This window comes from Ailuropoda melanoleuca, chromosome 13 (genome assembly GCF_002007445.2).
Source record: "Ailuropoda melanoleuca isolate Jingjing chromosome 13, ASM200744v2, whole genome shotgun sequence".
Lineage (NCBI taxonomy): Eukaryota > Metazoa > Chordata > Mammalia > Carnivora > Ursidae > Ailuropoda > Ailuropoda melanoleuca.
In genome coordinates this window covers 17,035,804-17,063,179 of record NC_048230.1, presented here as the reverse complement: position 1 = coordinate 17,063,179, position 27,376 = coordinate 17,035,804, and the positions used below count along the sequence as shown (strand labels likewise).

General features: G+C 37.0%; 1 protein-coding gene and 1 long non-coding RNA gene across 6 annotated transcripts in view; one reads left to right on the top strand and one right to left on the bottom strand.

Moving 5' to 3' along the window:
- The window catches only part of STXBP4 (syntaxin binding protein 4), a 165,937-nt gene that overhangs the window by 4,591 nt on the left and 133,970 nt on the right, over nt 1-27,376 (top strand). For all 5 annotated transcript variants that reach the window (XM_034641790.1, XM_019806273.2, XM_034641789.1 and 2 more), the window contains exons 2-7: nt 6,517-6,593; nt 7,037-7,158; nt 10,617-10,749; nt 21,418-21,524; nt 21,927-22,146; nt 23,142-23,220. In XM_034641790.1, the coding sequence (XP_034497681.1) occupies nt 7,112-7,158; nt 10,617-10,749; nt 21,418-21,524; nt 21,927-22,146; nt 23,142-23,220 (586 nt within the window). In that variant the 5' untranslated portion in view covers nt 6,517-6,593; nt 7,037-7,111. The remainder of the gene's footprint in view (nt 1-6,516; nt 6,594-7,036; nt 7,159-10,616; nt 10,750-21,417; nt 21,525-21,926; nt 22,147-23,141; nt 23,221-27,376) is intronic.
- The window catches only part of LOC117795781, a 53,028-nt gene continuing 42,828 nt past the window's right edge, over nt 17,177-27,376 (bottom strand). The window contains exon 3 of the long non-coding RNA XR_004619919.1: nt 17,177-17,276. This is a non-coding gene — a long non-coding RNA (uncharacterized LOC117795781). The remainder of the gene's footprint in view (nt 17,277-27,376) is intronic.

Genomic DNA, 27,376 nt, shown 5'->3' with positions numbered 1-27,376 from the left:
AAATATTTAATTGTTCTAATATTTTAGTAGTAGTGCCAGTTGATCTATAAATAGAAAGCATTTCCAACTTGTCTGTCACAGAATCCAAACAGATTATTTATTAGGTAACCAGCCCCATCATTCCCTCCTCCTCTCTTTTGAAATTACCTTTATGTAAAATTTTACTATCCAACTCCTTTTTTTCCTTCCCTCCAATTCCTTCCAAATGACCTGACTGCTGACTATCCTATCCCATTCAGAGACCAGACCGGTCTTAGAGGGTCATGCTTATTTTTAAAAGTTCTCCCCTCAAAAAACATTGAGGGGCTTGTTGTTTAGTAAGACAGGAGTAGAATTTTTGATTCATAGAACCAAAGAAGAACCTTTAAAGATCACTTTATGAATGATCTTGTCATTCTCATTCTACATATGGAAAAACTGAGGAGCAGAGTTGTTCAGTGACCGCTCCAAGTCCCTTGGCTAGCAGACAGCAGAAATAGAGCTCAAACTCAAATATCTTAACTTTTAGACCAGTGCTCTTCCCAGCGCAATGCCCTTGTATATATACAACCAGTGGCAAAGAGAATTCCAAAATGTCTGTTTTTAAACAGGCTAGAGATGGTTGATAAGAGAGGGAATTAACATTGAATACTGTTTGTACTGTGAGTTTCTTCGCTATAAGTCTTACTTGTTTCTAAACTATAGCAGGGAAAAGGTGTCTTTTATTTCTTCTTCCTGCTTGCCAATTTGCTTATGAAGGAATAGTTATGAGAAATTGTTTAAAGGGTATAGCCAGTTTTCTCTGGTAAATACCAGATCTATGTCATTTTCTCTTTCACCTTGAAAAATTTGCTGATACTTCAGCAAATGGAGATACAAGAAGAGAATGATGTAAAGGGAAAATGACATTAAAGGAGACATAAATTTCTTTCCTTCTTTCTTTCAAGAGGGGGACCGTGGTGGGGGGGGCGGGGGCAGAGGGAGAGAGAGAATCTTAAGCAGGCTCCATGCCCAGTTTGGTGGTGGTGGTGATGTTGGTGATGATGATGAAGGTACTGTTTGGGCTTAGTAGTGAGCCCACACATCTCTCCTTCTTTGTTGCCACACCTCGTCTTTCTTCCCTTTACTTCTGGTTCATTTCCACTTTAGACAAACAACTAAATGGCTTTAGAGTTCCTTAACTACACAACTTGTTACATACTTTTAAGTAAATAGTAGATGTTTTAAAGGCATTGAGTAAACAACAAGAAAATTAAAAGACCTAGGAATTAAATGAGAAATGTGTGAAACCCATATGAAGACAGCTTTGAAACGCTACAGAAGGTCACAAAAGAAGACTTGAACAAATGGAAGAACATACCAGTTCTTGGGTAGCAAGACTCAACCGTATAAAGATAGATACCAATACTTTCTCAATTACCTTGTAAATTTAACATGATTCCCCAACAATTGGCATTATTTTGTTTTGCTTTGTAAACAAGATGAGATTTTTGAAATTCATGTGTAAAAATAAACAACCAAAAATAGCCAGGAAAACTTGATTAACCAAAGAAGCAATGAGGGAGTTACCAGATACAAAACATGTATTATAAAGCCCCCGTTATTAAGATAGACTAACCAATGGGCCAGAATAAAAAGTACAGAAGTAAACCCAAATATTTATGAGATTTGATATAAAGGTCTAATCTCAAATCAGTGGGAAAAAATGGATTCCTTAATAATGTTGAGGCAACTGAGTGATGCTCTTGGGAGAAAATAAGAGTTGGGTCTATACCTTATACTCTATACTAGGATGGATTTCAAATGGATCAAAGATTTTTAAATGAGACTATAAAAATACTAGAAGAAAATATGAGAGAGTTCTTTATAACTTTGGAGTGTATAAGGGCTTACATTTGACTTAAAACTCCCAAATCATGAAAGATTGATAAATTTAGCCACAGTCCTTTGTATAACAACAATAACAACAAAATCTATAACTAAGAATAAAGGAGGGGGGCGCCTGGGTGGCACAGCGGTTAAGCGTCTGCCTTCTGCTCAGGGCGTGATCCCGGCGTTATGGGATCGAGCCCCACATCAGGCTCTTCCGCTATGAGCCTGCTTCTTCCTCTCCCGCTCCCCCTGCCTTGTGTTCCCTCTCTCCCTGGCTGTCTCTATCTCTGTCGAATAAATAAATAAAATCTTTAAAAAAAAAAAAAGAATAAAGGAGGAAAATACATTTGCAATTCTTAGTGCAGGCAGAGGAAATAGTCTCCCTGGGACGTAAGAACTTCTAGAAACTAGACAGGAAAAAAGCTAACCATGTAGAGAAAAAATGGCAAAAGGTAAAAAAATACAGTTCACATAAAAGGAGATACTAAATGGTTCTTAAAACATAAAAACAAATGTTCGGCTTCATCAGACTTAAGATCTTAAGATACTGCTTTTATCAACAAGATTGTCAAAAATTCAATAGTTATGTATTACACCATGTTGGTGAGAACTTGGAGTACCAGGCACTATTATTGGAGGGATGGTAAATTAGGGCAGTTGATGATTGAGGGCAGTTTGGCAATTTCTATCAAAACATCAAGTGTGTATAAATGATGATACTCTTTTTGTGAATTTGTCATACAGAAAAATTTGTGCACATGTGATGTGATCTATACATAGGGCTTTATTATAGCGTGTTTATAATAGCAAAGAATGTGAAACAATTTAAGTATCTATCAATAAGGGAATAAATAGATATGGTCCCTTCATAAAATGGAATGCCATGAGCTATGAAAAATAAAAAAGAAATAAGAGGGTGCCTGGGTGGCTCAGTCAGTTAAGCATCCAACTCTTGATTTGAGCTCAGGTCATGATCTCAGGATTGTAGGATTGAGCCCTGCATTGGGCACCGCACTGGGCATGGAGCCTGCTTAAGTTTCTTCCTCTCCCTCTCTTAAAAAAAAAAAAAAAGAAAAAAAGAATTAGGATGCTATGGAAAAATATGGAAATAATTCCAGGTTCTACATTAACTAAAAAAATAAATAACCAGCAGATTGCACAGCCATGCTTATAGTATTCAGGACTACTGCATACACCAGAGGACCTGTTTATATCATGTACATGACCCATACCCTCAGGGATTGTACAGTGCACAGCATGAACAGCTGGATGCTTCGTGCTGGTTGTAACCTACCTTCCTAGTTGAAACAAAAGCAAAGGAGTCAATATTTATTCATATTTGTTTATGCATAAAGGAACTAGAAGTATTCACAAGAAACAAAAACAGTGGATACTTAAGTATGTGGAAATGGTGTGGAGATAGGATGCATATATGCATCCATTACACATCCCTCATTGGAATGTATTAGCTATTTTAAAAAAAACTAAAACATACTATTTCATTATCAGTATTATGAATATTCACTCAATACTGTAATTTCATCAAGTTAATATTTACTATCTTTTCTGCCAGATGTTTTTATCTCTTTCCTTTTTATTTTCTCTATTTTTGGTCTAGTAAAAAGAACTAGTTTTAGAAAGTATTGAATGCCATCTCTTTGGGAATATAAATTATTAAGTCTGTTAGTCAAACATATACATCACAGGCGGATTTTTTTTATCTAATGAGATTGCTGATGATATAGAATTAAAATTTTAATCAAAGTAAAGCTCTAATTTAAGTTTTCTGGAGTAGATTTATTGTATAAAACAAGAATTTTGTCCCCTCAGTGTTCCACTTTCTCTGTTTTTTGCTGACCTCACATTTTCCCCCTTATGAGTCACTAAACTAGAAAAACAATATATTTTCCTTGAATGGGCATATTGTTTGTAAAAGAATAGAATGTTTTCCTTCTGTGTCATTCATTAATGTGAAGTTTGATGTGTGTGTGTCTGTGTGTGTCTGTGTGTGTTTGTAACATTACAGAACCCCTTTTGGTTGAAGGGCTTGCTAGCTTCTGTAAAAGAAAAAATAGGGAATAAATAAAAGAGGGAAGGGAAAGGTATTTTATGATATTTAAGGTTTAAGGATGTGACAGTGAATACCTGGCTTATTAAAAAAAAACTGCTCTTTGGATCGATAAAATTAAACCCATTTCTGTTAGTTTAATCAACAGTATCATCTCCGTACAGACAGACAATTAGTACTGTTAATACTCTCTCATCCTGTATTTTCAGAGAATGAAGTTTTTCCTCATAAATCCATTTCCCAGCATGCTGTAGTGGAAAAAGGTTGGGTTTTTAGCTCAAGAGAACCAGATTCACATTCTGCTTTAAAACTGTTTAGCCTTGTGGTCATGGACAAGTCACATAGCTTCTCCATGATGTGGTTTTCATTTATGTAAATAGCTTTCATTTATGTAAATATAAATATGTAATAATACCTGCCTTGTGGGGCTCCTTTGAGGGAGGGTAAAATCCTCTAACATGGTGCCTGGCCACATTGGTGCTTAATGATGATTCCACTCTGGGTTGAGTGGCCCCCAGCCCCTCTGTGCACACCACTGTCAGAGCACTTAGCACCTTCCTGATGTCTGTTTATTTGACTGTCTCCGGAGACAGACTCTGCTATTTAATCTCACCTCCAGGATTTAGGACATTGTGAGGCATTTTAAGTGAATGAAGTAATTTAAACACTTAAATTTTCTTTTAACACTTTAAAATAGAAATAATTTTAAAATGCCTTGTTAAGTATGACATTATGTGAAATCTGTTGTACAGTTTAGCCACAATATATCCATTAGACCTGGGTTATGGTTCATTACTTAGGGACTCTGTGTCCAGTTAGGACAAATCACCACTAGATGGGGATCTTACTCACTTTGGCTTCATTTCTCTGCGGCTTTTCATCCGCATGCTTCCCCAGTTCCTGTTGCTTGCTACCACAGGGACTCTGAAAGTTGAAGCAGGATTTTAACATTCAGGACAGTGGAACAACACCATGTTGGGTTCCCAGAAGGTCCATTCACATTCTTTACAGCAGAATCTGTGATTTCTTCCTCATTCAGTGGTTAGAGAAGAGCTGGGATAATTGCCTTGGTTTTAGTTCTCTGCCTCAGTTTTGGGCTCCCTAGAACTTTGGGTTTCTGAGTCCTCAGCCTCTCTGGGGTTCCTCAGGAGGAACCTGCATCTCCTGCCAGCTGTTTCTAAGGCCAGAATTTGGGTTTGAATCAGGTACTGGTGTGCTGAGTTACTGATTTCCCCCCAGGAACTCAGAGGTATAGCATGCCACCTCTGTTCACCCCAGTACACCACATGCATATTCCCATTTTCTCTCTGTGTGCTCAAACTCACAAATGTTTAAGAAGTTGGGGCACCTGGGTGGCTCAGTCGGTTAAGCATCTGACTTGATTTTGGCTCAGGTCATGCTCTCAGTGTTATGATATTGAACCCCTCATCAGGCTCCGTGCTGGGCATGAAGCCTACTTAAGATTCTTTCTCCTTCTCCCTCCCCCCNCCCCCCCCCCCCCCCCCCCCCCCCCGCAGCTTGTATGCACATCCTCTTTTCTAAAAAAAGAAAAGAAAAAATAATGTTTAGGAAGGCTTGCCCCTAGCTTTCAGCTTCTTTGGTCCTCCTTTATGAGTTATCATCTCACCATCTATGCTTTGTCTTCCAGAAATTTGTCAGACATTTCATCTGATGGCTCTTCTCCCATTTATTCATGAACATTATGAGTTTATACTCTTATAAAGTAGTCTCTTTATGACTTACTCATTCCATAACTGGAAGCCTGTACCTCCAACTCCCCTTCACCTATTTTGTCCCCAGCCCCTTTCCATTCTGGCAACTTTAAGTGAAAATCAAATTTTTTTAAAATTTAGCTTTATTAAGATATGATTTATTTTTATTTATTATTATTATTATTTTTATTTTTTTTTAGAGAGAGTGTGTGCACATGCCAGGGGGTGGGTGGAGGAGCAGAGGGAGAGAGAATCTTAAGCAGGCTCCATGCCCAGTGTGGAGCCCCACACAGGGATCAGCCTCACAACCCTAAGATCATGACTTGAGCCGAAATCAAGAGTCAGACACTCACCCAACTGAGCCACCCAGGCGCCCCAAGATATAATTGATTTATAACAAACAGCACATATTTATAGTAAGAAAATCTGATAAGTTTTGACATGTATATGCATTTGTAAAACCATTACTACAGTCAAGGTAGTCACTATACCTATGAAGAAATAAGGCTGGGAGAAGCCTAGAAGCTCAAATTGGAATCCAGGTGTCTCTGATGTCAAGGTGCATGCTCTAGGCTCTAGGCTTTTTCTAGCTAGCCTGAGTGCTAGCTAGAAAAAACCACTGGCTGTTTCTCCTGTTTCTCATTTGTGTGGAGAAGAGCACACAATTTCTGAATCTAGCTATTCATTTCTTCAATAAGAGGGTTGTGCTAAACGTTCTTAATGTCTTAAGTTTCTGTACTTTATTCCTATTTCTTATGCAGAGTGGTTAAGCTGTATTCAAATACAACTTTTTAGTTCAGTGAAACTGCACCATTCACTTTAATATTCACAGTGGAGCTATATGAGACATTAAAATCATAGATATATATTTTTTTCTTTTCATAGGAAAGCATTTAAGAAGCTTGTGGAGTAATATGAATCAAAGTACTATAAGATCTGCAGGAAGTCCTTCAAGATAGCTGGTAAGACAATAGGAATTTCTGGTTTTTTCAACAGTGTATTGTATAATTATTTTATAGACATTCCGACTATAAACTTTCTAGTCCTGTGATGACAAGAGATATTTGTCACAGTCTTGTATTATTATGTGATTTTTAAGTGTATTAATGGTGGAAGCTATAAGTTACCTGAGACTTAGCTGTGTTCTTCACCTCTGCCAGAAAATGCAGATTTTATATAGATACAGATAATCATGTGGATGTAGTCCTATAGCTATATCTCCTATCTGTCTGTTGAACTTCGTATTTCTCAGATATTATCAGCAGTGACTAAAGTGCTGTACTTCAAAATATATAAAATATATCTAACGTGTATATACATGTATGTGATGTTCTTATGCAAAGTTGAAATCGAATTTGACTACTCTTAAGGCATGAAAATTTATTTTCTACTTCTCCATTTTTAGGAAAAGAAGAATTTCTAGACTCTTCATCAAGATATTCATTCACCCAGTTAAATCCAAGCCTCCTGTAGTAAAATCATGAATAAAAATACATCTGCTGGGGTATCATCCAGTCTAGTTGAAAAGTAATTTTTAAATTAAATTTAATATGTTTTGAGCTATCATAGTTTGAAATATGTAGAATGTTAATGAACTTTCAATTGAAAATTCTATACAGTTAACTGTGGTCTAAGGTAGCGTGATAAGGAAGTTGATCAATAATTACCTTACAATGTAAATCAGTGTATAGGATAAGTTCTGCATTCTTTTTTATAATTCCTTATAGAAATTGCCTTTTTAAAAATTGGATCTGATTTTTCAAATATCTAAAATATTTTATGATCCCAGTATAAAAATAACATAATGTAAGATTAACTTTTGCTGAGTAACAAACCACCCAAAATGCCTCGAAACAACAAGCATTATTTGTTCTCATGTTTTGGTAGGAACAAGCATTTATTTGTTCTCATGTTTTGGTAGGAACAAGCATTATTTGTTCTCATGTTTTGGTAGGAACAAGCATTTATTTGTTCTCATGTTTTGGTAGGTTGGCTGAGCAGTTCTTCTAGTATATACCAGAAGTCTGGGATGGCTCCATTCACATGTTCTGGCACCTCATCTGGAAAGGCTGGATGGCTGTCTCTTTGAACCTGATCTCATTCTCCAGGAGGCTAGCTCAGGCTCTTTCACATGATAGCGGAATGGTTCTCAGCAACACGCCCAAGTGTTTTTCAGATGTCTATTTCCCTCACTTTTGCTGGTGTACCATTGGCTGAAGCAATTCAGATAGCCAAGTCCAAATTCAAAGGGTAGAGATATAGACTTTACATTTTAATGGAAGGAGCAGCAAAGTCACATTCCAAAGGGCACGCAGACAGGAATGGGAAGAATTGGTGGCCATTTTGCAAACATGTAACACACATATAGCAAGGTATATTCAGAGAAGTCATTCTTGTCCTTCATTCACTCTGTGACCTCATTCTTCCTATAGATAACCATTTTTATTCTCGGTTCCTGTTCAGTGCTGCTTTTTCCATAAGCAAATACACATAAATATATACACGCTTACATATATGTGTATATAACAGTAAACAAGTGCACACCAGCCCTTCAGCTCAGGTTCATAGGTCTTCCCTGGAGAAGAGTATCAGGCCAGTTAAATTCAGGATGTCTTTCTCTGTTACCTCCTCCTGAGAGCACTGGAAAACTCCAGTCTTCAAGGGACACAAGCCAGGCCCATTTGTTTGGTATGCAAAGAACTCCATACACAGAGCTCTGTGCCCCGGTGCTGAACAGATTTACTTTCTGGGATAGCACAGAGTTTTGTCCAACTACGTAAGGCAAAATCAAACCTATGAGAAAGAATCATAGGACCGAGGCAAGATGTTCCCAAATATCCAGGCTCTGCCTCCTAGGTTCCACCTGCCAGCATATTCTTAACAAAAGGGTAGCATATTATATATACTTTTTGGTCTTGCCTTTTTTTTTTAAATTTAAGTTGTATCCTGGTGATCACATCAGTATAAAAGTGTCTTCCTTGTACCATGTTATAACTGAGTAGTATTCTATCCTGTGAATGTACCATAGTTTATTCAGCCAGTACCTTTTTTTTTTTAAGATTTTATTTGTTTATTTGACAGAGAGTAATTTATTTACAAGAGACATATGTCTCTTGGAATATTAAGTTGTAAGGACATAAATGAGTGAAGCCTAGAAATGAGAGAGTTATTTATTTTTATTTTTTATTTTTTAAAAAATGTATTTACTTGTCAGAGAGAGAGAGCATGTACAAGCAAGGGGAGCTGCAGGCAAAGGGAGAAGCAGCCTCCCCGCTGAGCAAGGAGCCAGATGCAGGACTTGTTCCCAGGACTCTGGGATCATGACCTGAGCCAAAGGCGGACACTTAACCGACGTCCCGGCATAAGGGGGTTTTAAAATAAGGTCCTAGCAAGTAAATGCTGTATGAAATACAAATATTCTGTTGGCATTAGAAAAGGAGGGATCCTTTACTGAAGCAATAATATATGGTGAAGATTATATGTTATACCCATTGAAGGAAATTCCCACTTGGAGGGTTTAAGGAGTTATGGGAGGTACCTAATGAGGTACCTTAATTCCCTCTCTTCATCTGCTCTCTCATTTCTAGGCTTCACTCCTTTATGTCCTTACAACTTAATATTCCATCAAGAGTGGGCTGAGCTTCTGAAATTTGTAACAGTGAAACATTGTGGACCCAGTCCTGACTGCCTCTTTTCCTAGCTAATTGACTGTTGCCCTAGTAACCAGATAGGCCATCCAGCACTAGAGCCTAATTCAGTAAAATGCAACCTTGAAAGCTGTCCTGTATAGAGAGCAAAATATTCAAAAGCAGGGAGGTTTGTAAGGGTTTGTTTGGTTTTTTTTTTATATTTTAATTTCTTTCATTCTTTTTTTTTATGATTTAAATTTTGAATACACACTTCCTTAAAGATACAGTTAGAATTTCTGTGGCAGAAGCTAAGAAAGTTTTTTTCCAAAAGCTATAATCATATGGAAGATATGAGGGAACTCTTTTTTAATAGCAGTTTCAGTTTATTGATATGTTTGAATATAGCAAAAAGTCCTATAATTCAACGATGGCTTTCAATACAGCAACCAAGCAGATCTTACACCACATTTTGCCTCTGGAGTAAGACAAACTGGGTTTCCATGGCTGTTCTCCAGCTTCATAACCTTAGACCACCAAGTTAACTTTCCCAGATTTTGGTGCTTTTAGAAAAATGAGGGTAATGATCTTAGGAGTTGTATAAATATTAGGTTGAATGGCATAATGTATGTATATTGCTTAGCATAGTACCGAGTACATCACAGGAAAGCAGGCAGCCCTAAGCGTCATTTCAAACTCTGTTCAAGCTCTCTCAGACCAGTAAAAGTCTCCTCTCTGAGTGGAATGTTCAGGAACACAACCTTCGGGTATACCTTTTGCAGAATTCTTTTGACAGTTCCTTTTCTAATGGCATTGCTCTTACGTCTGATGGAAATTATGAATGGAGTACATGCTTTCTATCAGAAAATACTCTTCCTAAATTAAAAAGATAAACTTTTTGAGATTCAAGTAGAGGTCATATTTATTTTGCTGTAAACAGCCACAGACATGGCTTTTAAAAAGTCACTTGCCTAACTCACTAAAATCTTTAATTTTGGGATCTCTCAGTGTAGTCTAAAAGTCAGCTAAAGACACATCTCTTCAGTTACCTCTGATACAGCTTTACATTTATTTAAATCCTATGTTGAAGGTATTTTTCTTTGTTCCGCTCCAAAGAAATAAGCATTATTGCTGTGATTTCTTCTATGTTTTGATTGTTTTTACGGAAAAAAAATAATAGAGGTAACAATCCATTTGATTGATTTTCTATCACCATACTTTTCTAAATGTCGTTGCTAGTATTATATACTGAGTATTTCGTGTTATCTAGATTTAAGAATTTGATTTAGCAAGTAGTTTAAAGAGAAGTAGGCACAGATCTTTAGGCTAATCTGTGAATGCTAATTTACTTTATCTTAGGGATCCTGCCTTTCAGATGATTACAGTTACCAAGGAAACAGGCCTTGGTCTGAAGATCCTAGGAGGAATTAACCGAAATGAAGGTCCCTTGGTATATATTCAGGAAATCATTCCTGGAGGAGACTGTTACAAGGTAAAAATGAAAATAAAATAACACTTCAAAAAAAAAAAAAAAAACCAAAGCACCAGTGGTGAGGTTTGTTTTCCTACTACATCAGTAAATTTTTAGTATTAACTGAATGTCCACTATGACCATTTCTCGGTGAATGATCCTACAAGAACTGGAAGATAGGCCTTTACCCTCAAGGAGCTTCAACCTAATAAATGAATAGGAAAAAATAGGAAAATAACAGATTCCAGACTCTTAACCAAATGTCATATACATATATGATATATATATATTTCTTTTTTTTAAGGGAATTTTTTTTTTTTTTTTTTGAGAAAGGAGAGCAGGGAGAGGGACAAGCTAATGCTGCACTGAGCACAGAGCCCAATGCAGGGCTGCATTTCAGGGCCCTGAGATCATAACCGGAGCCGAAACCAGGAGTCAGATGCTCAACTGACTAAGCCACCCAGGCGCCCCAAGGTTATATATTTTTAATTATGTGCCATTTAACTCTTATCCGAAATCTGGTTGAGAGAAATTATATTTGTTTTTGTTTGTTTGTTTTTATTATATGTTAGTCATCATACAGTACATCATTAGCTTTTGAAATTGTATTTGAAGCCATGTTATCTCTCCACTGCTAGGAGAGTTTGGATTAAGTTGGATCATTTAAACTTGAAGTACATCATTTAGCCTCTCCTAAGTACAAAAAAAACAAGCAAACTCAGCATATAAAACCTGCTCATTTCTGAATTTGCAATAATTCTTGTTGAGTTTATTAATTATATCACTCATTAGTTGCCCACACGAGAAATTAGATTTTTATTTTTTATTTATTTATTTATTTATTTATTTATTTATTTTTAGGGATTAGAGAGCCTTACTCTCCTCTTCACTGTAAGAAATATGTAAATCATGATTTCTTTTTTTGCTGTGGTTGCTAGGAAGCTCAGATCCAAATTTGAAGCACAATATCGGCAACTTAGTTAAGAAACTAGTTAACTATATTTGCATTTTCATTTCTCTTTAATTTCATTTGCCATTTCTGTTTTACTAATGTGATTCTATGTCTTTTGTTGAAAATTGCCTCCTGTCCTTTTTGGAGAGATACAGAATATAAAGAATTTAATAAAATATTGTATTAATGTCAAGCTGTGTAGAATGAGAAAGGATCCTTTTATCATTAAGTTTGTTCATATTGTTGTTTTTCTCTTATTTGTTTTGGTTCAATAAATAATAGTCTTGCCCTTACCCCCACCCTCATTCCAAACACTTGTTTAGCAAGCAGTTTATCTAGTCAACTGCTTCACCGATAATTTGCAAAATAATAGAAATGATTTCAATTGTTTCAAATTTGTTGAGATAATAGGATACACTTACCATATTGTAAGTATTATACAATAAATTTAGGATGTTATAATGTAAATTGTTATCTATTGAATTTAAATTATTAAGCAAATAAAAGTATACTTAAATACTAAATTTGAACAAATTAGTCTTGTAAGAATTGAGATATTTAGGACTACTTTAGTTGAGGGATGTATGTGTGTGAGATGTGTGTGTGTGTTCACTATAACCAAGATATTTCTTAAACCACACTTCATATAATGCAGTAACAGATCATGATATCTAACGAGTGATAAAAATTTGCTGTTATGACAAGCATCCGTGTGTGCTTTTTATTCCCATGAAAATATCTGTAGTTAAAGTAATAAATTGATAGCAGGGTGTGGAGTGACTTCATCTGCTATCAGTGTAGCAGACTGAAAATTACAGTTAAATACTTTCTCTTGGTTTTTCTTAGAATTTCATTGTTTGGAAGGGTATCAAAAAGCAGTCATTTAACAAACTATATTCTATATTTACCACTAGAGAGCAGCACAGAGTTATTAATGTTCCTTGACAGTATCTGGTCCAGTCCAAAGGAAGAAAACAGCTAAAACAGAGATAGGTGGAATAAGTAGGCTTGGTATGCTTACACTTATTTTTGTATACTTCCTCAAGATGGAGAGTTACGTGCACATTTATTCAACAAATGCAAGTTAATGCAATTTTATTTTTAAATGCTTTTATTAATAATAATAACATTTACTATGTTCTAAATGTTGTTAGGCATGTTAATAAATTTCTAATCTCCACAAAATTTCTGCAATAGTAGATGTATTCATACAACAGGAAACAGGTTCGTAAGATTATCCTTATTAAGTTGCTAAACTGTGCAACTTAAAATATTAAATATTTAAATAAATATTAAATAAAAATATAAAAATATTTTTTAAATGCATGTGAGTGCTTTCACTAGCCCTAATTTTATTTTAATATGATATTATTTCAGAGCTAACAATATAGGCAGTCCCCAAGCTTATAGATGGATTATATAACATTTTTTTCCCAAACTTCACGTGTTAAGGGGCTGTTGGAACTCAGAAGGAATCTTCTTTAGTTAATCATGGTTAGCTGCCTCAGCCCCCACCACCTTCCTTACACATACGTGAATGTTTTCCAATGGCAAAAAAAAAAAAAAAAAAAATACAGTCCTGGTTCAGTGACCAAAACACCATGTTTCTTTGAAAAACATATTCGGAATTAGAACTTGGAGCATCTTGACACATTTTTTCCAGTTGAAATAGAAGAAAAAATTCTCCTAGCACCAAGTGTTAGAGGAAGCCTATAGGGTGAGAACAAATATACTAGGTACATATATACAAATATTACAAATATACTAACTAGTATATACAAATATACTAGTTAAGGAAATATGAGAATTCCAAGGCCCTTTTCTTTTCTTTTCTTTTTAAATTTTATTTATTTATTTGACAGAGAGACAGCCAGCCAGATAGGGAACACAAGCAGGGGAAGTCGGAGAGGAAGAAGTAGGCTTCCAGCGGAGGAGCCTGATGTGGGGCTCGATACTATAACGCCAGGATCACGCCCTGAGCTGAAGGCAGACACTTAACGACTGCGCTACCCAGGCGCCCCTGCAAGGCCCTTTTCATTCCACCAGCCAGTCCCATGTCAGTCTGAAGTCCTCAGTGTTCAGTCTTAGACCTTTCTCTGGCTGAGATACTCCTTTGAGCTTTATACCCACATATCCAATTGCCTGGTCAGCATTTCCATTTGGATCTCCTTAAGGCATCTCAGACTCACTATATCTGAGGCAAGATTCATGGTAGTCACACCACACCCTCATCTGCCCATCTCTTCCCAAACAGAGCTGCTTCCTCTTTTCCCAGTCTCTGTGAATGACACCTTCCAGTTGCATAAAGTCAGAAGACCTGAAAGCATCCTAACTACTTCCTTTCCCTTAATACCCCTACCCAAGTTTATTAGCATGTGCTGTTGCTTTTTTTACTCTCTAAATATCTCTTGAACCCATCAGTCTCCTTGATCTCCATGACCATCACATAGTTATCAGACCTCATGATAGCTTTGCCTGCTCTTATGCACCACGCCTATCCCCCCCCTCCCCGGTCCTATCGTACTAATACTCAGTTGCCTGCAAGGTTCTGTATAATATGACTTCTGCTCTTATTACTCTCTAAATATCTCTTGAACCCATCAGTCTCCTTGATCTCCATGACCATCACATAGTTATCAGACCTCATGATAGCTTTGCCTGCTCTTATGCACCACGCCTATCCCCCCCCTCCCCGGTCCTATCGTACTAATACTCAGTTGCCTGCAAGGTTCTGTATAATATGACTTCTGCTCTTATTTCTCTGATTCTCCATCTTTATGCTTCCAGAATGGTATTCTTTCAGTTCCTGGAAGCTCTTTCTCATTTGCTGTTCCCTCTGACTGGAAACACACCCACACCACCACTACCATTACTTCCAAATCTATTCAAGGACTAATTCCTAAGGAATGTGTTCTCTGTGCCCTCCAGTTTATTTTATGTTTTTTTTTTTAAGATTTTATTTATTTATTTGAGAGAAAGAGGACAAGCAGGCTGGAAGGGACAGAAGGAGAGGGAGAAGCACACTCCCCTCTGAGCAAGGAACCAGACACGGAGCTCCATCCCAGGACCCTGAAATCATGACCTGAGCCAAAGACAGATGCTTAACCGCCTGAGCCACCCAGGGGCCCCTGCGCCCCCCAGTTTGATCTAGATCTTTTTTCCTATATGTGCTCCTAGATCCTGTTCCTTTCCTTTAAATCACCTATCTCAGTTTGTAAACATACATCCATATCCGTGATAGCCTTCTCAACTCTGTCTGAACCATAAGACAGTATGTTTCCTAAGTGCAAGGATTCTATCTGATTTTATTCACAATACTATCCTTTGTCCCCAAGTGTGATGCCTGGCACATACTAATTGCTCAGGTAATGTTTATGAATGAATGATCCCTTCGGCATTCTGTCATGTTTCTGAGAGTTACTCATCTGCCTGTTTGCTATTCCACTGCCGCCGTCTGGCTCCACACCAAGTACCTCTCTTCCCTGGCCCTTTGTGTTAGATTCTGGACACAAAATGTCTTTGAAGTTTTCAAATGTTTTTGTTTGTTTCTTTGTTTTTCTGCTGATAGTGAAAGGAAAGCAGGCAGTATCAAAAGCTTTTTTCAAACCTGATACTACATTTCGTATTTCATTTAACTGATTCTAAGACATATAGTAAAGCACATACATATAAGCTCCCTAGGCTGAATCTTAGAATCAATTTCATAGGGTAATTGGCAGCATTTTCTACTTTTAGTGCTACATAAAATAACGGTGTATCCTACAAGCAGTGTCACTTTAAATTTGATAAATTCAGGACTTTTTTTTTTTCCCCAGTCGAACTCTATAGGTAAAGACAATGATCACGTAGATATAGATACTAATGGTTAGTCACTGTTCACAAAGGGTTGAAGTAGGACATATTTATCTTTCAGAGAAAATCTGTTTTCAGAATATGCTGAGCATATCCCTGGAACCGGGGGACCAAGGCCTCTGGATGGCACGGTGTAAAGAAACCAGTCCCATTGATGGGAGCTAAAGAAGTAGCAGCCAAGAGGGTTCACTTTACAAGTCACTCTCTTTTCTCCTTTGCCATTATTACTTCTGTCAGAGCCCCCTTAATTTCCTCAGACTGTTTCCTGGCCCTGATTAATTTGACTGTGGGCTTACTCTGTACCTGACACTATGCTGGGGGAAACAACCATGAAAAGGACACAGTTCCGGCCAACTGAAATAATCAGGGCTGCTAGTTTGGAAGTTGCTGGATTAATGTGCTCTAATGGGAGAGAAAAAGATATGTAAACAAATAGGGACAGTAAGTGTAATAGCAGAGGTAAGTAAAAGTGCTTTTGGAGCAGAGAGAGAGAACAATTAAGTAATTCCAGGCAGTGGGGCAAACTTACCGCAGAGAAAGCGTTTGCATTTGGCTGTGAGGTTTAAGTGCGAGTTTATCAGAGAAGTGGCGGGGTTGGTGGTGGCATTCTAGACAGGAATTAGGATGTGTAAAAGCATTAGGGTTCCAAAGACCATGGCTGGTTTGAAGAACATTTTCTAAGACTAGAATGAAGAATTTACGTGCTGAGAAGGGAAGGTGAACAGTGAGGCTGAAAAAAGTTGGTTGCAGCTAGCTTGTTGTGCTGGGTTTGGAAAGTTAAGGAGTTTTCAACTTTTCTTATCCGTGGGCACCCATTAACGGGTTTTGTTTTGTTGTTTTTTAAGAGTGGGAGAGAGGGAGGGTAGGGACAGAGGGAGAGAGAGAATCTTAAGCAGGCTGCACACCCAGCACACAGTCTGCCCTCAGGATCCTGAGATTGTGACCTGAGCCAAAATCAAGAGTTGGACACTTAACCGACTGAGCCACCCAGGTGACCCCCCCAAAGGTTCTTAATTTGAAGAGTAACAGGATTAAATTTGTATCAATGCAAAAATTACAGCAGGCAAGGAATTGATTCAACTCACTTTTATTTAACACCTACAACATGCTAGGATTTTACGTATGTTCTACCAGTTACTCATAGCAACCTCGTGCGACAGGTATTTATCTCCACTTTATAGCTAAGAAAATGAAGTCTCATAGAGATTAAGCAACTTGCCTACACATTAATGACTGGCAGGCAACAGAAGTTGACAGTTTCTGAGAGTATGGAAAAGGAACCAGAAGTCTTGCAGGAGCATTCCGTAGTATTTAGGACTGAGTTAGTTAAATCAGTCAGGCCGTGTAGATGGTATGGTAATATGGTAACATTAGAAAACTACATAATGGTCATTATAAATGAACAGCGCTGGTAGTTTACAAGAGAAGCGTTTAAATGGTCAGGAGTACGTTATTACTTTCAACATTTTTGTAAATATTGACTGGAAATAATGAAGACTTTGAAGGTGAAGGGCATGTGAAAGTGTTACACAGTTGCGCAGTAGCTGCTCTATCCAAACCCGGACGGTGTGGAAGAAGCCTCGGCATGTCCCCAAAGTTCGTATCTTCACATATACATTCATCCAACTGGGGCAGGACTCACTGGTTTGAATGCCAGACTCCAACAGACATAGCTTTGTTAGAGTTTGCGGGTTCTGACTTTTAAACAGGTTCAGAGATTCACATGCTCGGCTAAGATCTTGTTCTAGGAGGCAAAGGAAAGGAAAAAAAAAAAAACCACTGTAAATACTTTTTAGAAAAAAGATATATATATATAAACACCAAAAGCTACCTTCAGAAGGCATTATTCTTCCTCTCTTCTCTGACTCTTGTCCTGCTGGAAAATTCTCCTTCAATAGTACATCAGTATGCTTTAATATAAGATAAGTTATATTGTGTTCATGAGAGCTCTTCCCTCTGTATTGCTAATACTGAACAGTCTGAGATAATACTGAACAGTCTGAGAGGAGAATGTGGGAGATAGTAGGTCCGCCGAAACCCTGTTGCCTACCTCTGTTTTCTGTAGCCTTTTTCTCTGCAACCCTGACAGCCGGCTGTGGTCTGTATAAGACGTATGGACACAGAAACTACCTCAAAAAGTTTTGAGTGTAGTTCTGTGTTTCTCATGGATGAGACTGTGTGACTCTCCAGCCCCTTTCCTCTCCCTCTATTTTTTTATGAATATCTAGCTAGCAAGTTGTAGAGCTCAAGTTAGTAATCAGGTCTGTCTGGTTGCCAACCTCGGGTTCTTTCCAGTTCTGTCCACTGCCTCTGAGTCTCCTGCCCAGTTGAAAGAATTGTCATCTGACAGTATTTCCGGTTATTACTGTCTGCCACCCCGATTCTAAAAAATCCTTTCTTTCCTTGTCCTTGTCAGTGTCCTTTATATGCTTTGCTCCAGTGAAACAGGGCTTTCTTCATTTTCTCCATTTTTCCCCTTAAATTGTTGCCAGGCTTTGTGATACAAGTCAATAGTAGTATTAAGCCATTAAATTTCAGCTATAATCTACCTTACTAAGCTGATTCTAGTGAGGAACTATTTTGTAGATTCCAAATGGTCTAGAGCTGGATTTAATAATGACATTTATTTAATTTCACTATTTATTAATTTACTTATTTAAAAATAGATTAAAAATTTCTCCATTTGACCCTTACTTCCAATACCAGTTTTGGAATATAGAACCAAAACATAATTCAGCTAGTTAATTTTGGGGCTGGTGTTATGACCTCTTTTTATTTTGGGAGGTGGAGAATTTCTTTTCTATTTTATTTTATTTTATTTTATTTTATTTTATTTTATTTTATTTTATTTTATTATTTTTTAAGGAGGCTCCATGCCTCCTTGTGAGGCTTGAACTCATGACCCTGAGATCAAGAGTTATATGCTCTACCAACTAAGCCAGCCAGGCACCCCTCTTTTCTTTTTTATAATGTGGTACTTGACACGTGTAAATGAAGCATAACAATAGAATGAACACCTATGAATCTTCTTAAGAGTTAACCACTTAAAAAGAGTAGAAAATCTTGGGGCGCCTGGGTGGCACAGTCGTTAAGCATCGACCTTCAGCTCAGGGCATGATCCCGGCGTTCTGGGATCGAGCCCCACATCAGGCTCCTCCGCTAAGAGCCTGCTTCTTCCTCTCCCACTCCTCCTGCTTGTATTCCCTCTCTCACTGGCTGTCTCTCTCTGTCAAATAAATAAATAAAATCTTAAAAAAAAAAAAAGAGTAGAAAATCTTAAGTGCTACTGAGGCATTCCTGATCACATTCCCTGCATTCCCCACCCTTCTTCCTGGAAATAAGCACTCTGGGATTTTGTTCATTCTCCCCTATTATTAGCCTTATTTTTTGCCTTTGGCAAAAATGTTGTTTCTCTTGTTTGTTGCCATTTCATCTTAACCTTGAGTAGATAACTGTCCTGAAACTAAAATTTTGCATATTAAACTGCAAGCTAAAGTATGTGAGTGTCTAAGTATGTCTGGGTAGAGTTGATTTAAATGCATATGTAACCAAACTCTGTAATAAGGTTTGGGCTCAAGCAATACAGAACTGTGTTTACAAAATTTTACAAAATCAGCTCTTTCATTTTACTGAACATGTAGGATCCATATGGTGGATACTCTCTCCATACTGCTTAGTCTTTTCCGGCATTACTATTGTGTTTTACTTCGCATGCATTTATCAGTGGAAGGGGAAAAAAAAATCACTTGTGAATATAACAATTGTGTTGTGTTCTCTGACTTTGCTAGTTATATTTATAAAATACAAATTTCCAAATTTTATGTATTTTAAAATCAAACTTCCTTTTCCAGTCTAATTTTTTAAATAATGTTTGTAATTTAGAAGGGTCATAGAGTCAGTATGCATTTAGGTGACAGTATCTTTTACATAGTATTTGAAATAACATGTTTCCATAAAGTTTTTTGATAAGTATTTTATATTTATCTTCCTGTATACTCAGTATTGAGTGTAAAAGATAGCACTAAGTGTCTTTTTATTTTTATTTAAGATTTGTTTATTTATTTGAGAGAGAGCGAACAGGGGGAGGGAGTCTTAAGCCGACTCCATGCTGAGCAGGGAGCCAAATGCAGAGTTCAGTCTCATGACCCTGAGATCAAGACCTGAGCCAAAACCAAGAGTGGGACGCTTAACTGACTGAGCCACCCAGGCGTCCCTCAGTAGTTATTTTTGTTTTTTAAAAAGACACTTAGGGGGTGCCTTGGTGGCACAGTCAGTTAAGCTTCTGGCTCTTGTTTTCCACTCAGGTCACGATCTTAGGGTCATGGGATCCAGCCCTGTTGGGCTCCCGCTCAGTGTGGAATCTTCTTGAGATTCTTTTCCCCTCTGCTCTTCCCCTGCCCCTCACACTTTCTCTAAAATAAATAAATAAATAAATAAAGTTCAAATATTCATTTTTTTAAAAAAACTACTGTTATTTAGTTATAAAGTAACCATAAATCACCATTATTATGTATAATGAAGTTCAGATCAAAGATCAGTTATCCGAGGGATATATCTTAGATATGACTTTGGAGATTGAATTTGTGGAACTTACTTAAATGCCATTAGGGTGAAAATCTAGCTGTTTAATCATATAAGCTTCTACCCCAGTTACAGAGATATTGCTTTCTGTCCTTGTGTATATAAATGATAATTGAGATAAGTCAGGAACTGCAAATGAAGAGAGCTCATTCTTCTTTTCCAGTTTGAATTAAGAAAAAAGGTAAAGACTGGGAAACCAGCCTAACAAATCCATTAAATCTTGTAATCAGTGGGCTCTGTCTTACCCGGTTAGGCTAGTTACAGCCAGAGCCAGGTCCCAGCAGACCATGTAAGGCAGCTGGTTGTAAGTGGTCATCTTTAGTAGGACGTGACTAAAGCTGTATGTACAGCAGCTAGGCCTGAGTCACAGGAGGTACAACAGATCCAGTAAAGAGCGGAAATATGGGTAGAATCAGTCTAATTAAAATCTTTGACTGAATTTTTTTTTAAGATTTTATTTGTTTATTTATTTATTAGAGAGAGAGAGTGTGCGCGTGTGTGAGAGAGAGACCACGAGTGGAGAGAGGGGCAGAGGGAGAAGCAGGCTCCCCAATGAGCAGGGAGCCCTGTGCGGGTCTCTATCCCAGGACCCTGGGATCAGGACCTGGGTGGAAGGCAGACACTTAACCCACTGAGCCACCCAGACACCTCTGACTGAATTTTTAAAAGTCTTAACTATGGAATAAACCTTACCAGTTTTGTGGGATGAGAGATGCAGGTTGCTCAGAAACTAAAATGAATGAGTCTTGTATTCTGAAATATTCCAGAATTATTTGACTTACTTATCACAGAGTCAGTGCTGTATCCATCTCATAGTACAAATCTTATTTTTTTTAAGACTTTATTTGAGAGAGAGCAAGCAGGGGAAGAGAGAGGGACAAGCTGACTCCCCACTGAGCAGGGAGCTCGACGTGGGGTTCAATCCCAAAACCCTGGGATCATGACCTGAGCCAAAGACAGTTACTTAACTGACTGAGCCACCCAGGCATCCCCAGTACTGAGCTCTTAAAACCGGTCTTTTCCTGGTGTACCAGGGTATGTCTTCATGTACCTCTTCAGGATTCCTTAGTGTGTAAATGTAGCTCGCATGTACATGAACTGTTCATTTCATTCACGTATGTAAGCAAACCAGGGTTTAGCCAAAACGTTTTGCTATTGAGGTTTTTTTGTCCAAGATTTTCTTTTTACTCCTTCATTAAGAGACTGTTCACTAAAATTTTTCTGTGGTTTAGTTGTATCAATTAGTTGTTTTTTCTTAACACCATCATTATTAATTTCTTTATATATATTATTACTTTTATTAGGATGGACGTTTGAAGCCAGGAGATCAGCTTGTCTCAATAAACAAGGAATCTATGATCGGCGTATCCTTTGAAGAAGCAAAAAGCATAATTACCAGAGCCAAGTTGAGGTAACTATCCTTTCCATAAGATGGAATGAGTTAGTTAACATGTCTTCTCAAAAACATAATTTAAGAAATTTAAATACTTTAGATCCTAAAATAAATAAATATATATATATTTTTAATTTATTTATTCATTTATTTAGTTTTAGAGAGAGTATGCACATGAGCCGGGGTGGGGGTGGGCAGAGGGAGAGGAAAAGAGAGAATCTCAGAACCCAACATGGGACTCAGTCTCACAACCCTGAGATCCTGACCTGAGCTGAAATCAAGGGTTCGACACTTAGCTGACTGAGCCACCCAGGCACCCCCTGAAATAAGTATATTTTAATAATACTTGAAACATTATCTTAAAATTCAGTTGTACTGTATCCACACTATATCCATAAAGTGATTTCTTTTTAATGCTAGGTCAGAATCTGCTTGGGAGATAGCATTCATAAGACAAAAATCTGATGGCAGTCATCCAGAGAATCCATCTTGTCCATCTTTTTTACAAGCTTCAGGAGAATATGGACCTCAAGTCTCGACATTTAGCCTTCTTCCTTCTCCCCCTGAAATTCTAATTCCAAAGACCTCATCCACTCCCCAGACTACGGATACCATTTTATCTTCTTTTAGGATAAATCCGGTAATCTTACATTTCTCTGTGTATTTATGCAGTCCATAAGTCCCCTATAAGTTTTTATGTTTGTTATATACAATAGAATTATAATTTTAGTAGTGCAGCTTTTTTTTAACAGATTGGTATTTCCTTGAAAGTTCTTTTTTTTTTTTCTGTTTGATATTTTTATACTGTGCTATCAGTAATATAATTTTTCAGGTCAGTGTGTCTTTAGTCCAGAAAGTCATGATCAGGAATGGCCTCACGGAGATAAGCCTAGTTGTCACTCAAAACTGTGTTAGGAATGTCATATGTCTTTTCAGAAAGTCTCTAATATGGTTTAATTTATTCTTATTTCTGTTTCCTGCTTGACTGAAGACAGGCAGTCTTCCTTTTTGTTCCTTAGCTTTTTTCCTGCACAGTGAGGCTAACCCTAATTACCCAGTGTAGGTGGATATGGTTCCCTCACGTGTGCATGCTAATACCTAGTTCACCCCACTAGACTCACACAGAAGGGGGAGTTTCTACATCAAAATTGACAGTTGAATACTAATTGCTCTAGTCTGCTAACAAAATCAAACTTTTTATAGAATAGCGCATATACTCTTAAAATCTATGTTGGCTATAAAACAAAATAGGAAATTCAGGTAGGCTTTCAGTTAATGGAATAAAATTCATCAAAGCCAATTTCAGTTTCAGGGACCTGCTAATAGGATACAGAGTATAAGATTTTCTGTCAGCCCCTTATACTTTTTTATTAGGGGTTATAATACCTTTTCAATGATAAGGTGCGAGGCCTTATATTTTGTTGTCTTGGATATGGTAGAGCTGAAAGCAGTTGTTACCTTTAATTCTGAAATGCTTTGTTTGGAGATAAATATACCAAAATTTTAGAGATCTCATATTTTTGGACCGCCGCTTTAATCTCTTAAACCATTCTTTTTATGTTAACGTGAGCTTCTAGTCTGGTCTTTGACCTACTTTAGAAAATGACATTTTATGCTCTTCCTTTTCTTTCATAGATAAAAACTGGATACAAGAAGACAGAACAGACTCCAATTACTTCTTCGGAAAACAGCCCTACGGATATGTCTAATACAGGTAAATGCACATTTAATTCCTCTTTACTGTTATTTCTTTCAATTACTCTTTCTCAATGAGGAGTACATAATGTGACTTAATAGACTTTAAAGAAGGGTGCATTATGCCTTTTTTCCTTCAATGAATAAAAGAGCAAAATGAATGTATTGTGCAATGGTCCCTGTTAGATTATGTCTTTTAGAAATTTTCCTGAACAAAGCGTTGAAATTTTAAGATGCATTATCATAACGGTGTCTATGAAGCTGTAATGATCAATCAACTGTTGAAATCAAATAATGTAAACTCTTCTTTAAATCAAGATTAGGTTGCCTTGTCCTTTTAGGAAAATACTGGTGAGGTTCATTAAATGAACCTTTCAGAGAAATTATAGATGGGAGCATAGCATAAGAAAAGATGTATGTTTTTGGTTTTTTTTAAAGAAGAGTTGGTATAGATGTAAATTAAAAAGAACATCAGTATTATGAATTGAATATTATCAGTTATAATTACCATGAAATGATTTACTGACTTTTTAAAACAATAAAGTATTAATTGTGTAAGCCACCCATAAAAAAATAATTTTTATCAAACTCTGAAGTATCTGTTAGTGACTCCAATATTGAGAAAAAAGCTTTCCCTTTAAATTATCTCCAAAAATTAAGTACAACAACAATCAAAAACCAATGCTTATAGAAAGGAAAAGTTAATTACATAATGTCTAAAAATTACAATGCAAATTGGTACCTGTATATTTTAATTTTTAACAGCATTAATCTAGATCAGAATTGCAAAATAAAGACAAATTAGCATAAATTACATAGTATCTTAGTCCATTTGGGCTGCTATAACAAAATACCACAGACTGGGTAGCTTATAAACAATAGACATATGTTCCTAACAGTTCTGGTGGCTGGAAATCCAGGATCATGCTGCTAGCATGGTCCCAGTGAGAGCCTTTTTCAGGTTGCAGACCTCATGTCCTCACATGGAGACCTGTGGGGTCTCTTCAATCAGAACACTAATCCCATTCAGGAGAACTCCACCCTCACGACCTCAGCCCCTCCCAAAGGCCCCATCTCCCAATACCATCATCTTGCGGGTTAGAATTTCGACATATGCATTTGGGGAGGACACAAACATTCAGACCACAGTACAGAGGCACCACACTTAACAGGAATTTATAGTGGATTCCATAGTAGTTTCCTCTTATTTGGAGCAGTATTTACCAGTTGGTAGCAGTCTCTAGCCATAAATTATATGCCCTTTTTACTTAGTGGGATTCCTTGACTCTTGGAAACTTTATTAGTATTATCCCCTTTATGTAATTAATTTCCATTCTCTTGATGTATTGTTTTTATTTTAAACTGTGAACACATGTGAGGAAGAAAAAAATATATAAATGAAGGAAGTGAACATTGGTGAGAATATATTTATGTAACTTTTTTTAATTTTGAAAGTAATTGGACTGCTCATTGCCTCTCTTAGTCTTTTATTAGTTCAGGAAGCACTTAGCTTGTCATGTGCATAGAAAACATAGTTAAGTAGGAATTATGAAAGGAATAAGGATATTTTCCATCAGATACTTAATTGTGGTGAAATAAAATATGGGGTTAAAAAAAACCCTTCATTATTCAGATTAGAAAACATAAATGTATATGTTTATTTTATTGGATACCTACCGCTTGCGGTGTTCTGTGTTAACTAAAGCAGGGTGTGGGTGGTTTCTGTACTCAAAGGAACATACGATCTTGTCACAGATAGTGTGAAGATGTGAACAAAGTGGATAAGGAAAGAAGTGGCCTGAATGTGGTGTAGGGAAGGCACAGGCTCTGAATGCAAATGTAGAGGTTCATTTCTTTGCTTCCAACTTATTAGCTGTGTAACCTTGAAATAGTTGCCTCATGGGTCTTTAGGAATATTAAATGAGATCATGCATATCAAGCACTTAGCTTCATAATTGGTAAATAGCATATGCTCAGTAAATTTTGATGTTATTATTATTAATATCACAGAACCCACTGAAGAGAGTGTAGCTTAGATAATATTTCAGGGTATGTTTTTAGCATGGAAACAAAAGCTCCCATCCTTATATCAATTTTGCATCCTCCTCTTGCCCCCCCATAGTACATAGGAAAGAATTTGTCATAACATGCAGAAATTTCTTGGCAAAAATCAGACATCATCCAGATCTTGAAAGAAGTAGTTAAACATCAATTGATAGATGAAGGAGGTCTCCTTAAGTGAAGGAAGCACCATGAGCAAAAGCATAGAACAAAGGATGAGCTAGATGTCAGGTGACCCTAGGAGGCAGATCTGAGAATAAAGAGATCCCGGAATAATGAATAAAGTGAGGTAAATTCACATCAGTGACTAAAAGAAACAGTGCTCTATTTTGTAATAGAAAAATGATTTAATAAAAAAATATTTGAGCCGTATTAAAGTAAATATTAAAATACAACTAAAATAGAACGTTTTTCTAGGGTAGAATTAGCATTGAGTTAGTCCAATTTTTTATTTTCACATAAATGTAGTAGGGCAGATATTTCTGGGAGGGGGAACAAAATCTACTCTAAATTATCTCTGAGTAACTTATATACATTGTGATTTGTCTGTATAAGCACTTTTTATAGATTGTTCCCAAATTAAACCCTTAACGGTCATATCTAAACTCCTTCAGCCAGTTGGTATTTATTCAAAAAATGTAAACAAGTTTTAATGTTAACCTCAACAAAAATAAGCTGAATTGAAGCAAATCTATTCCCGTGTTCCCATCTCAAAATTATTCCCAAGTGTAAAACTAGTTAGAATTTTAAAAATCCATAAAATACTTGAATATGTTTTTTAAAACTATTCTATTATATAAATTTCTTATTTCAGAACTCAGAGCCCTTTACTATTGCTATAAGCTAACACATGAGCTTGTAAGTGAGCTAAAAGCATACTAAAGACATTCCTAAAAAAAAAAGAGTAGAGAATTATTACATGAAGAAATATTATCATTACTTTAACTTTACTAGAACACAAACTGTAATCCTCCCACACTAAGGTTTTATAACTGAAACAAAATAGTGATGGGGGGAAAATATCCATGGAGGGTTCATGGTATAAACCAAATGGTTTTGATCCTGCCCTTTTAAAACATTCCCTTTCTTCCCCTAAAAAGAGGACTAGAAGAGAAGATCCAAGAGAATAATAAGCTATCCTTTGAAAATCCTCACTCCCCCAGAGAGGAGCAAATCAGGAGCTTGAGGCCAGAATTGAGAGATGTCACCAGCAAATGGGGAAGGCTGTCTGTCTATGAGCAGCTTTTCGGGTCAAGGTACTCTGAATCACCAGAGCATGCCGGATTTATGCACAAATCCTCCTAAGGTTTTGGCTCAAAGGTATAGGTTCAGGGGAGGGTTGGCTGAAAGAAAGTGAGATTTTGTTAAGCCATGATTGTGTATTGTTAAATGGGGGGGTTAGTGTAATTTTACATTAAATCTCCTGTTTAAATACATCTCTTTGTTAATATTAACAATATTCTAGGGGTGCACGGGTGACTCAGTCGGTTAAGCGTGCGACTCTCGATCTCATCTCAGGTCTTTATCTCAGGGCCATCAGTTCAAGCCCCATGTTGGGCTCCATGCTGGGCATGGAACCTGCTTAAACACAAACAAACAATATTCTATAGTGTTCATAATAGTTTTCTATGATTCTTTATTTTACCTTTACAATTCCTATAAGGTGCACTATTTTATTCTAACTACTCTACAGATGAGAAACCATGATGAAAGATACTGACAACATTTAGGAATAATGGCTTTGGGAGTCACAAGAGACTAGAATACTGACATGGTCAGTTACTAGCTGTGTGATCATAGGCTAGTTCCTTTACGTTTTTGGGCCTTGATCTCTCCATCTTTGGGATGGGAATAATAACACCTATGTCATTATGGCTATAGTAAAGCTTAATGAGCTTACCTATACGAAGTACTTAGTGCATTGCCTGGCTAAAAGTAAGCATAAATAAGAGCTGATCTGCTGTTATTTCCACTGTTACACATAGCAAATTTTTATGCTTAAGTGCAGGAATACTTAAGTGAGAATGCATGCCTCAGTGCCTGTGGATAACTGTCCCTGTTCCTCCCTCTCCCTTTCTGCTCTATCTCCCTCCCATCCTCCAGCCCTTCCACAT